At 42.4% G+C, this 12,208-nt stretch overlaps 2 protein-coding genes across 3 annotated transcripts in view; one reads left to right on the forward strand and one right to left on the reverse strand.

Annotated features, from left to right (window-relative positions):
* slc46a2 (solute carrier family 46 member 2) overlaps positions 1-3,563 on the reverse strand; it is a 30,109-nt gene extending 26,546 nt beyond the window's left edge. Inside the window, exons 1-2 of one of the 2 annotated variants that reach the window (XM_084324601.1) lie at positions 2,664-3,563; positions 1,839-1,871 (exon numbers count right to left, since the gene is read on the reverse strand). In XM_084324601.1, the coding sequence (XP_084180727.1) occupies positions 1,839-1,871; positions 2,664-3,317 (687 nt within the window). In that variant the 5' untranslated portion in view covers positions 3,318-3,563. The remainder of the gene's footprint in view (positions 1-1,838; positions 1,872-2,663) is intronic. The other variant, XM_084324602.1, reaches the window with a different exon arrangement.
* The window catches only part of snx30 (sorting nexin family member 30), an 85,234-nt gene that overhangs the window by 59,294 nt on the left and 13,732 nt on the right, over positions 1-12,208 (forward strand). The gene's annotated exons all lie outside the window — the stretch shown is intronic.

Genomic DNA, 12,208 nt, shown 5'->3' on the forward strand with positions numbered 1-12,208 from the left:
CATCAACATATCACATACAACCATTCAAATCAATCAAAATGTACAAAAAATTTCGTTCAACTAAAAACATGGGTTCGAACTATTATAATATCAAGTATTGCGCATTGTGTCCACAAGAGGGCAAACCAGGGCCAGTTCTAGGCATAGGCAGTATAGGCAAATGCTAACGGCACCACCACCCAGAGGGGGCAACAAAAATGAATTTGTATTTATTTGTTTAAAATAATTTTTTATCTTTTTTTACTACGATGACAGATTACAAAGGCACCTCCCTCAAGGTGAACAGTGACATCTCCTTAGCAAATGATCTCAACACCTTCTGTTCTATGCGAGGTTTGAGGCTGGGAATAACAACACCAGCCTACAAGCCACTGCAATGGAGGGGGGGGGGGCTGCTGAGGGAGACTCAAGTGTTCAGGGTAACAGAACATGAGGCGAGGAGGACCTTTAAGAAAGTGAATATCAGGAAGGCAGCAGGACCGAACGATATCCCCGGCCGCATCCTAAAAGTCTGTGCCGACCAACTGGCCCCGGTATTCACTGACATAATTTAACCTGTCCTTGGAACAGGCTGTCATCTCCACCTGTCTGAAGAAGTCCACCATCATCCCTGTACCCAAAAAATCCAAGCCTGCTTGCCTCAACGACTACCGCCCTGTAGCTCTCACCTCTATAGCCATGAAGTGCTTTGAGAAGCTAGTAAAGGGCTACATCTGCTCCTCCCTCCCAATCAACCTGGACCCCCTGCAATTTGCATACCGCCCCAACAGGTCCACGGAGGACGCCATAGCCCATGTGCTGCACACGGCAGCGTCACACCTGGACAAGAGGCAGGGGAACTATGTGAGAATGCTGTTCATCGACTACAGCTCAGCATTCAATACCATAGTCTCCTCCAAACTCATAGCCAAGCTCAGGGACCTGGGCTTGAACTATGACCTCTGCCAGTGGGTCTTGGACTTCCTGACGGGCAGACCCCAGGTGGTGAGAGCAGGCAACTGCACCTCCTCATCCATCACCCTCAACATAGGGGCCCCCCAGGGCTGTGTTGTGAGTGAGTCCCCTCCTCTACTCCTTGTACACACATGACTGTGTGGCACAGCGGAACAACACAATCATCAAATTTGCTGACGACACAGTAGTGGTGGGCCTGATCTCTGCAAACGACGAGAGGGCCTACCTGGAAGAGGTCAAGGTCCTAGCGGGATGGTGTCAAGAGAACAGCCTCTCCCTGAACGTCAGCAAAACAAAGGAGATGATTGTGGACTTTAGGAGGTCGGGGGTCAGGGACTACAGCCCCCTCAGCATCGACGGGTCACCGGTTGAGAGAGTGAACAGTTTTAAGTACCTCGGAGTCCACATATCCGAGGACTTGACATGGACCACACACATTGACAGTGTTGTGAGGAAGGCACGGCAACGCCTCTACCTCCTCAGGCGCCTAAGGAAGTTCCAAGTCAGTCAGAAGATCCTTAACACTTTCAGTGCCAGCAGGGGGCGCACGATTTAGTGCTTCAATGCCCACCATCCACTTCAATGTTAGCGTTAATAACGCCTAATCTATGTTTTAAATTATGGCTATGTGTCTAATCTGCCCGTCGCTTATCAATGACTCCTTTTCCAGTCAACATTGTCGAAGCAGATTGTTTTTTTTATAGGTTCATTTTCGTTTTATAGCATTTTGAAAAGCCCTCGTTTTCAAGGAAAATAAAAAGATTCCATGATAAACGCCCTGTACTGGAATATTCTAGAATACACAAAAACGTTGTAATTTTTCGGCCTATTTATGAATCGTTTTCAAATAAACGCTAGATTATCTATATTATATGTGTACGTACATGCTGGGGCCTGTCGGGTTCAGTTAATTTGACCTTGGAGAGGCGGTAAGGAGAAGGTTTTAGGTTCAAAGATTTATTACAGAGTGAATAAAACAATATTACAGAGAATACACATCACAGCGGAGAGTGGACAGTTCAACTTAGCTTGGTGAGAGCAGAGCAGAAGTCTGTCCCATCCTGTTCCCTCCCTTGCCAATTTATACTCCATGCAACACGTCTAAACAAGGAGACAGACTGTAAACCGAGAACCTCGCTATTTTAGCTCTGTCATAGGTGGTTCATTTGTGAAGGACAGACTGTGGGTCAAATCAGTGCATTTCTATATGACCATGGCCTGCTTTAATACAGTAAACAGCACATTTTGTAATAGTATACATATTTGTAGATGGTTGTCTATACATTCTTACAATGGATAACTGGAACAGTAGATTGATTCTTATAGCATATATTTATGCATACTGTAACTAGTTTATCTTAGTAGGCCAAATCCTGCCTTCTCTGTCTGTGCTTCCTACCAACAGCTGCATGGCCTGGTCAGAAATAGCTGTTGGTATTGCCACTGAATAGAGGAGATTACAAGTTACAACACATAAGAATGATAGAAGAATAATTGTATTAAGGGTGACAGGCCGCAAGCTGAAAATCGATTACCTCAATTCCTCAACATCACACACACACGTAAAGAAACTTGAAACTTATATCGAATAACAATCCCATGGAAAATTTGTGTTTTGTTTTACAATGGCTCATTCATTATATGGACGGACCATTACCATACTAAGTACCCAACCACCCACCCCCCATAAACAATCCTTCCACACTCACCTGTAATAGAAAGATGGAGTAGAGCAGGCAGCTGAGGTGGATAAATGTACTAACACTCACAAGAATGGTGCCCTGCCCCAGCGAGGCGCTGTACAGGTGAAACACGTGTCCCGACACCAGGCTCCCCACCAACCCGGCCACCCCGTACAACAACTCCACTCTCATCATCTGCCTCGACCGGTTCTGTTCCGACGAACCCAGGGACACCAGGGTCATAATCCCGGCCCAGTACGCACAGAACCCTCCGAACAGTCCGTGTACAGTCGCGCCCGCCCACATCACCTCCAGCGGCCAGTCCAGCACGATAACCAGCAGGAGCATCAGCCGCGACAACATGTAGCCCGTCAGGGGGACGATGATCGGGGCTTTGCGCCACCCGCGGTCTCCAAAGCGCGCCAGCAGCAGGGACGGCAGGATGGGCGCTAGTTTGGAGAGGAGATTGTACGTCATGTAGAAGTTCGACACGGCTTTCTGGCGGCTGTCTTGAGCGTCTTCTTCGGTGGAGTTGCCGCCGCCGCCGCTCGTCGTGTTGGAGCATCGCTCCTTCACCATCATCTGCAGCGCCGTGTCGAACAGCGCGCTGGCGAACTGCTGGCACAGGATCACCGGCTCGAGCCGCTGGAACAGGGCGGCCAGTGGGGGCAACGGGAACATGGCGGAGGTGAGGGGGGTTACAGGTACGCACAGGTGTCAACTCGCCCGAAAAACTAGTACGGTAGCTAATTGATAGGCGACTGTAATAATCACCACACGCTTAGTTTTGTTTAGCCTTGAAAGTTGTATAGCCTTGGTCTTTAATGTAGGCTATATACAACTACTGGGAAAGAGAGACAGCGATGAGAGAATGAGGGAGACCGAAGACAATGAACAGAAATAATGAGTTTGCGTCTCCCTCTCTCACGCCCTGTCTCTCTCTGTGACTGTGAAGGAATCTTGCCAATTTATTCAATCTCCTACTTCCTCATGAGTGTGACACAGGTTGACGGTGACACGGTTTGTGTGCGTGTGTGTGTGCGCGCGCGCGGGGAAATCCATCCCTAAAACAAAATAGTAAATGTTCTAGTTATTCCTATTGGAATTCCTGTGATCTTGGACAGTTCCATACTGATTTTCGAACGTATATTTACCGGTAATATTTCCCCAAGCTTGAAGCAAGAGGATAATGTCAGATTATGTTATTATTATTTAAACGTTTGAGAACCATTTTCTCAGTCAAACTGTCCAATCTTCTACTTCCATGGGCTGTGAGAAGTGTTTTACCTTGAACCATCCATGATCTTGGAACTATTGCAAAACGGTACCACATACGGGTTGTGTACAGCAGTGGTTTCCAACCTTTTGACCAAATATCAAACCAGAATCTCAAGGCACACCAATTCAAATCTCAAGTGTCATGATTATATTGTTATTAAAGAGATTCCCCCTATGACATCAAGGCCTATGATTGATGCAGTGAGAAAACTGCCTTGTTGATGCTCAATCAGAGATTTCAGAAACATAGTTGAGGGAATAGTGCAAGAAGCTCTTCTATGGGGTACAGTAGTAATAGGCACCTGGTTAGTGCAGATATTGTTTAGTATTTGTATTGATCTCTTATCTGGATTAAACAAGTAGTATATTCATTCATATATGGAGGTATATACAAATATTTCCCAGTAGTTATGAATAAGTGAGTGCTGTGACACAAATATGTATGTTGAATAGAAATGTATGTAATTTATAAATCGTGTTTTATGAAGCCTTGTAAAAAATGAATTAAATAATAATACAATAAAATTTTTAAATAATAAAATCCCACAGCACACTTGATCTTGTCGCAGCACACTGGTTGAAAACTACTGGTGTACTTGACAGTTGCCGGAAAAATGTCCTCTGTGCAGACTGTGCTAGTTGTCGACCGGGCCGACTCTGTAAACGTGTGGTTTATTTTATTTACCTATAGCCTACTATTCACAATCTTATCACAAACGTTTACATGTTGGTAGCACTAAGCAGCGAGGAAAGCCTTATTGACAGAACATCCCATCTCACAAGGCACGAGATAAGGCATCACTATGCTTTGCCAATGTCAACATTTAGAACATTACAATGATGTTGATGATGATGATGAAGATGACATGAGTGTTCTCTATGATTAACTCTGGGTATGTACAGTCATACCAGAAAACAACCACATATCATGTTCCCTTAGCAACAACCCTGGGTTCAGTAACGACTGTAGTCTGAAGGACGGCACTCAGAACTGTACAGTGTTGTGACGTCGTAACGGACATGTCCAGAGGACTACTGGACAACAAACAACACCACTTTCCGACAGCACCCTAATGACATCACTAATTGGAACCTTGCTCGTGGTTTGTAGCTCTTGGACTTATGTCCACAAACATTGTTTGCGTTTTCCCAAAACCATAGGAATAACATTTGTGAATTCTGTTTTGGGGTGGGTTTTCCACCCCTATTACAGAGGTAACTTCAGCAGACGCAGGGAATGTGTTGTGTTTCACTTCTACACTATGTTTTTGGGAATAGTCTTTCTTCTTTTTATCTAAGGAAATGTGACAGCGTTTAGATAGAAAACTGGGTTGACCTGAGCCATGGCCAGGTGTTAATCATCCAATCATCTAATTAGCATATATTTTAAATTGTGCCCCACCCCTCTTTAGCATTGCACTTTGAGCTAGGCTGGTAAAGCTATTAAAGGGCTCTGGTAAAGCTATGCCTCCTAAAATGTGAATCGGAAATACAGAAATACCGGCTACAGGCTTTCCGGTTTCCGGGCACCCCCTGATCTGTTTATAGTCCCCAGCGAAACAAACAACAAGCAGGTCTGTCAGCCTGTCGAGGGAGGCGATAACGAGGTTGTTTCTGGGGGAATACATTTTCATGAGCACCTTGTCGTGATTTCAGGGGCGGGACTTCCTACCTGATTCCCACTTTCGGCCGTAGTTTTGATTGATTGATTGATTGAAAAGTTTATTAACAGATTGCAGAATGGGTACAGTACAGTACATCTCAATACATACAATTGTTAAGGGGATGCAGACCAGAGAAAGACTTTCGTCTTGTTTCCACCAGGGTCCCCCATTTTCAATTCATCATAACATATATGACATACATGACATACAGATAGACAGTACTGCTACATCTATACATTTATGACATATCAGATTTGCAAATACAGTACTGTTTGTGATACAAAAGTGTCCAGAAAAGGAGTGTATATACATTTGGCGTAGAAACTGTACATTGGAGGAGGTTGGTGGGGTGGGGTTGGGTGGGTTGGGTGAGGGCTGTACATTGGAGGTGGGGGGGGGGGGGGGGGGGTTGGGTAGGGGACATACACACATTTTACACTGTACATTGGAATGTTGACAAAGCCTTACTTGGTCATTTACTGTACAACTAGGTTAGGACATTTGTAGGGGCCAGTTTCGAATTGCAGTCTCACGTAGGTGTTTTTTGAGAGTGTTTTTGAAGGTGGGTAGTGATTCACATTCCTTTACAGCTTTAGGCAGGGCGTTCCACATTGATGTGGCATAATTGCGAAACGTGTTTAGTCCCTTGTTTGAGCCGAATCTGGGTTTTACATGATTTGTGGAGCTCCCTCTGGTGTTGTGATCGTGGTATTCACTGACCTTTGGGAAGTATTTTGACATGTACATGGGTACCTTGGTCGCGTAGTGTATCTTGTAGACCAGGCCCATTGCAAGTTGCTGTACTCTGTCGTCTACTCTAAGCCATCCTAGGTTGTCAAAGTGGGCAGGGGTGAGGTGGGTTCTAGGAGTCAGGTCAAGTAGTAGTCTGACTAGCTTGTTTTGAGATGTTTGTAATTTGTTTTTTAGTGCCTTTGAGGTGCTTTGGTACCATGAGGTGCAAGCATAGTCGTAGTACCCTTGAATGAGTGCTCCTGCTAGAGTCTTCAGGGTATTCTTGTTTACCAGAGAGGAGATCCGGTACAAGAATCGCGTTCGTTGGTTGACTTTTTTTATTACATTGGATGCCATTTTGTCACAGGAAAGATTAGCCTCTAGGATGGAACCCAGGTAGGTAATTTCATCTTTCCTTGTGATAATATTGTCACCCACTGTAACCGAGAAGCCGTCGGTCTTGCTGAGTTTGTTATTTGAACCGAAGAGAATGGACTCTGTTTTGCCCATGTGTAATGATAGTTTGTTGTCGGCGAGCCATATGCAGATTTTGCCTAGTTCCGAGCTGAGGGCTTTTTCAACCTGTAACTTGTTCTTGTCAGAGACCAGCAGGGCTGAGTCGTCCGCAAACAGGAACAAGTTGCAGTCACAAGCTTTGGGGTGCTTTACCAGGCTTTATCTCTCGAGATAAAGCTGGGAACGAGGTTAACTTTGAGCTGCTGCAAAAATAAAAAGAAGCAGAACTAGACAATCTAGTCATTCATCAGAGGTGTGGGAAGAAATAAGTTGATTAGGATCATATAGATATTGCCATAAAGAAATACAATTATGAAGATTCAAGGATATCTCTGTGTCTTAATGAAGAACATACTTATGTAAGTGTTGTTGAAGTTGCCCAGATGTATCAAAATAAAGCCAGAGCTAAGCCAACTCAAGTGCCTAATGGTGCATTCGGCTGGGTCCTCGTAAATCGAAAAATGTCCAAGTTTACAGCCAGGAAATTGCACTTGAACAGCCAACCAAGTGGTGAATACCAGTGGTAAACTCGATACCCATGTTTACAAGTTGTGATGTATCAGTGACCTTTCACCTTTTGTGGTGCAAATATACTTTATCATACACATGGAGTATCATGAGACATCATCAGAAATATGATATTGACGTACTGGGATTCCTAAAAGTTGATCAAACCACCTGCATCAAGAAAGAAAGGTTGAGGAACTAAATTGTCCTCTTCAAAAACGCCATAAAAATATGATATGCTTTTTCTTTCATACATCTTTTATTCAACTTCCGCCCTGATCATAACCACCACATATTCAATACATTTTCGAATTTTAACCCTTTAAATGCCAGTGTGTGTGATGGCATCACAAATTATTGTTAAAAAAACACACACAAAAATATAATATATCAAATGCAATGTAGATTTTTCTGGGTGGGATTATTACAGGCTGGCATGTGTCAATGATTAGCAACAACACTGATTTTGATGGATTTTTGTTTTTTGTAAAGTCAGATTTAACAACAACTCTTTTCAGAAAAGTGGGAGTATTTCATTTTGTATCTGACATTACAAAAAAACCAAACATCTAAAAAATAAAAATGGTTATGATCGGGACTGAAGTTGAATAAAAGATGTATGACTGTTTAGACTGCGTTACTCTCTGTCTGTTTACTCTCTGTACTCTCTGTCTGTACTCTCTGATTGATTGATTGTCACAGTGATCTCCTGGTTGTTCCCCACTTAGGTTATCTAACTATTGCGTCGCTGCAACTAGAAACACTGGCCTGGCCTGCTTCTAAGTTATGTGGCGTGACTGCAAAAAAGGAAAAAAAGTATATATTATAATATATATATATATTTTATTAGTACAGGCGGGGTGTACATGGTCAGTAGCGAACAGTAACAACATATTTATGAACTCTGCACTTAATGGGGCACTTCGCCAAAAAACAAGGTAGCAGCCCCTATGAGACAAGGTATTGCTATGTTGATACCCACCACTGTGTCCTTTATGAAAAGGTTGGATGGACTTCCCCCTTACATCACATCACTGTTACATTTACATTTAACATTTTGTCATTAAGTTCTGTACGACAAGTCAGCAGGAAGGGTACAACTCTTACAACTGAGTAAAATGTTCATCAACCAGTGCTGAAACATGGGTGCTGCAGTGTTGAGTGCCTAGAGTAAAGACATATTAGTATAGTAGGAAGAGTGCATGATAGCAGGGCCGGACTGGCGAAAAAATTCAGGCCGGGAAATAGCGCAAAATATAGTCCCAGTCAGGCTACTTTTTAAGCGGGGGGTCTGGGGGTCCCCCATCAGGAAATGTTTTTGTTACAAAGACTTAATTTCCTGCATTCTGGTGCAGGAATGTTTGAAATTGTACCCTTTAAATGCCAGTGTTTGTGATGGCATCACAAATTATTGAAAAGAAAAAAAAACACACAAAAATGTAAATATCTTCAATATATCAAATGCAAAGTGGATTTTTATGGGGGGGATTATTACAGGCTAGCATAATGTCAATGATTAGCAACAACACTGATTTCGATGGATTTTTTGTTTTTTGTAATGTCAAATTGAAAAGAAATACTCACTCTTATTAGGGAACTAAATTGTCCTCTTCAAAAACGCCATAAAAATATGATATGCTTTTTCTTTCATGCATCTTTTATTCAACTTCAGCCCTGATCATAACCACCATGTATTGAATACATTTTCGAATTATAACCCTTTAAATGCCAGTGTGTGATGGCATCACAAATTATTGTTAAAAAAACACAAAGATTTTTATATTTTCAATATATCAAATGCAATAGATTTTTCTGGGGGGGATTATTACAGGCTGTGTCAATGATTAGCAACAACACTGATTTAGATGGATTTTTAGTTTTTTGTAATGTCAGATTTAACAACAACTCTTTTCAGAAAAGTGGGAGTATTTCCTTTTTTTATCTGACATTACAAAAAACGAAACATCTAAAAATAAAAATGGTTATGATCAGGACTGAAGTTGAATAAAAGATGTATGACTGTTTAGACTGTGTTACTCTCTGTCTGTTTACTCTCTGTACTCTGTCTGTTTTTTATATTTTAGGAGCACTTTTCTTTTTTTTGCTATGCGTCTTACTGTGAAGCACTTTGGTTGACGTGTGTTTCATGTGTCATGTGTCATTTTGAAGTGTCATGTCTAAATGTGCTATACAATTAAATTAGATTGATTGATTGTCACAGTGATCTCCTGGTTGTTCCCCACTTAGGTTATCTAACTATTGCGTCGCTGCAACTAGAAACACTGGCCTGGCCTGCTTCTAAGTTATGTGGCGTGACTGCAAAAAAGAAAAAAAAAGTATATATTATAATATATATATATATATTTTATTACTACAGGCAGGGTGTACATGGTCAGTAGCGAACAGTAACAACATATTTATGAACTCTGCACTTAATGGGGCACTTCGCCAAAAAACAAGGTAGCAGTCCAGACAAGGTATTGCTATGTTGATACCCACCACTGTGTCCATCATGGGGGACCCTGATGGAAACAAGACAAACGTCTTTCTCAGGTCTGCATCCCCTTAACAATTGTGTGTATTGAGCCGTACTGTATTGTACCCATTCTGCAATCTGTTAAATAAAGTTTTCATTCATTCATCCTTTATGAAAAGGTTGGATGGACTTCCCCCTTACATCACATCACTGTTAAGTTTTCAAGTTTTCAAGTTTCTTTAATAGTTGTCATACAGAAGTACAGAATACTTTCATACAAAATGCTTCTTACTGTTACGCTCCAGAGACTGTGCTAGACAAGATAGTATCAAATAACATAGTATAGCATGTAATTTAGAAGTAGAAAATGAGGTCACAGTGTTCAGTATAGACATATGTACAATGTTCGATGCAGAATAGACGTAACTGAGTTACCATATAATATACAATACTATGCAGTGTACTAATGTACAGTACTATATAGTGCAAAGCAGAAATGGGATGAGGTACAATTTAGGTACAATTTACAGTAAGGTGTACGAGTTGTAGTGCAATCCTTCATCAATAAATATAAAGTGTGGGGAGTGGGTGCTACAGTGTGTTTGTTTAAAGTGGGTGTGTGCTATAAAGTGTGTGGAGTGGGTGCTACAGTGTGTTTGTTTAAAGTGAGTGTGTGCGTGTGGATGTGTGTGCTATGTGCGTTTGATGGTTGTTGTTGTGTAGTGTTCATTGTTCGTTTAGCAGCCTGATGGCCTGGGGATAGAAGCTTCTTCTGAGTCTTTCTGTGCTCGCCTTGAGACTCCGGTATCGCTTGCCTGACCGCAGCAGTTCAAAGAGGCAGTTGTTCGGGTGACTGGAGTCTTTAATGATTCTCTTAGCCTTGCCCTTGCAACGCTTGTTGTAAATGTTCTGGAGGGTGGGGAGCCCCCCTCCAATTGTGCGTTCGGCTGAACGTGTCACTCTTTGTAGTCTGCTTCGGTCTTGTGCAGTGCTATTCCCAAACCAGGAGGTGATGTTGCCAGTCAAGATGCTCTCTATTGTACATGAGTAGAAGTTCTTAAGGATCTTCTGACTGACTTGGAACTTCCTTAGGCGCCTGAGGAAGTAGAGGCGTTGTCGTGCCTTCTTCACAACACTGTCAATGTGTGTGGTCCATGTCAAGTCCTCGGATATGTAGGCTCCGAGGTACTTAAAGCTGTTGACTCTCTCAACCGGTGCCCCGTCGATGCTGAGGGGGCTGTAGTCCTTGACCCCCGACATCCTGAAGTCCACAATCATCTCCTTTGTTTTGCTGACATTCAGGGAGAGGCTGTTTTCCTGGCACCATCCCGCCAGGACCTTGACCTCTTCCAGGTAGGCCCTCTCGTCGTTGGCAGAGATCAGGCCCACCACCACTGTGTCGTCAGCAAATTTGATGATTGTATTGCTACTCCGCTGAGCCACACAGTCGTGTGTGTACAGGGAGTAGAGGAGGGGACTCAGAACACAGCCCTGGGGGGCCCCTATGTTGAGGGTGATGGATGAGGAGGTGCAGTTGCCTGCTCTCACCACCTTACATGGTGGTAAAATGTTACATTTACATTTTACATTTTGTCATTAAGTTCTGTACGACAAGTCAGCAGGAAGGGTACAACTCTTACAACTGAGTAAAATGTTCATCAACCAGTGCTGAAACGTGGGTGCTGCAGTGTTGAGTGCCTAGAGTAAAGACATATTAGTATAGTAGGAACTAGGAAGAGTGCATGATAGCAGGGCCGGACTGGCGAAATAATTCAGGCCGGGAAATAGCGCAAAATATAGTCCCAGTCAGGCCACTTTTTAAGCGGGGGGTCTGGGGGTTCCCCATCAGGAAATGTTTTTGTTACAAAGACTTAATTTCCTGCATTCTGGTGCAGGAATGTTTGAAATTGTACCCTTTAAATGCCAGTGTTTGTGATGGCATCACAAATTATTGAAAAGAAAAAAAAACACACACAAAAATGTAAATATCTTCAATATATCAAATGCAAAGTGGATTTTTATGGGGGGGATTATTACAGGCTAGCATAATGTCAATGATTAGCAACAACACTGATTTCGATGGATTTTTTGTTTTTTGTAATGTCAAATTGAAAAAGAAAAAATACTCACTCTTATTAGGGAACTAAATTGTCCTCTTCAAAAACGCCATAAAAATATGATATGCTTTTTCTTTCATACATCTTTTATTCAACTTCAGCCCTGATCATAACCACCACGTATTGAATACATTTTCGAATTATAACCCTTTAAATGCCAGTGTGTGTGATGGCATCACAAATTATTGTTAAAAAAACACAAAGATTTTTATATTTTCAATATATCAAATGCAATAGATTTTTCTGGGGGGGATTATTACAGGCTGTGTCAATGATTAGCAA

The sequence above is a fragment of the Notolepis coatsorum genome, assembly GCF_963971535.1.
Source record: "Notolepis coatsorum genome assembly, chromosome: 11".
Classification (NCBI taxonomy): Eukaryota; Metazoa; Chordata; class Actinopteri; order Aulopiformes; family Paralepididae; genus Notolepis; species Notolepis coatsorum.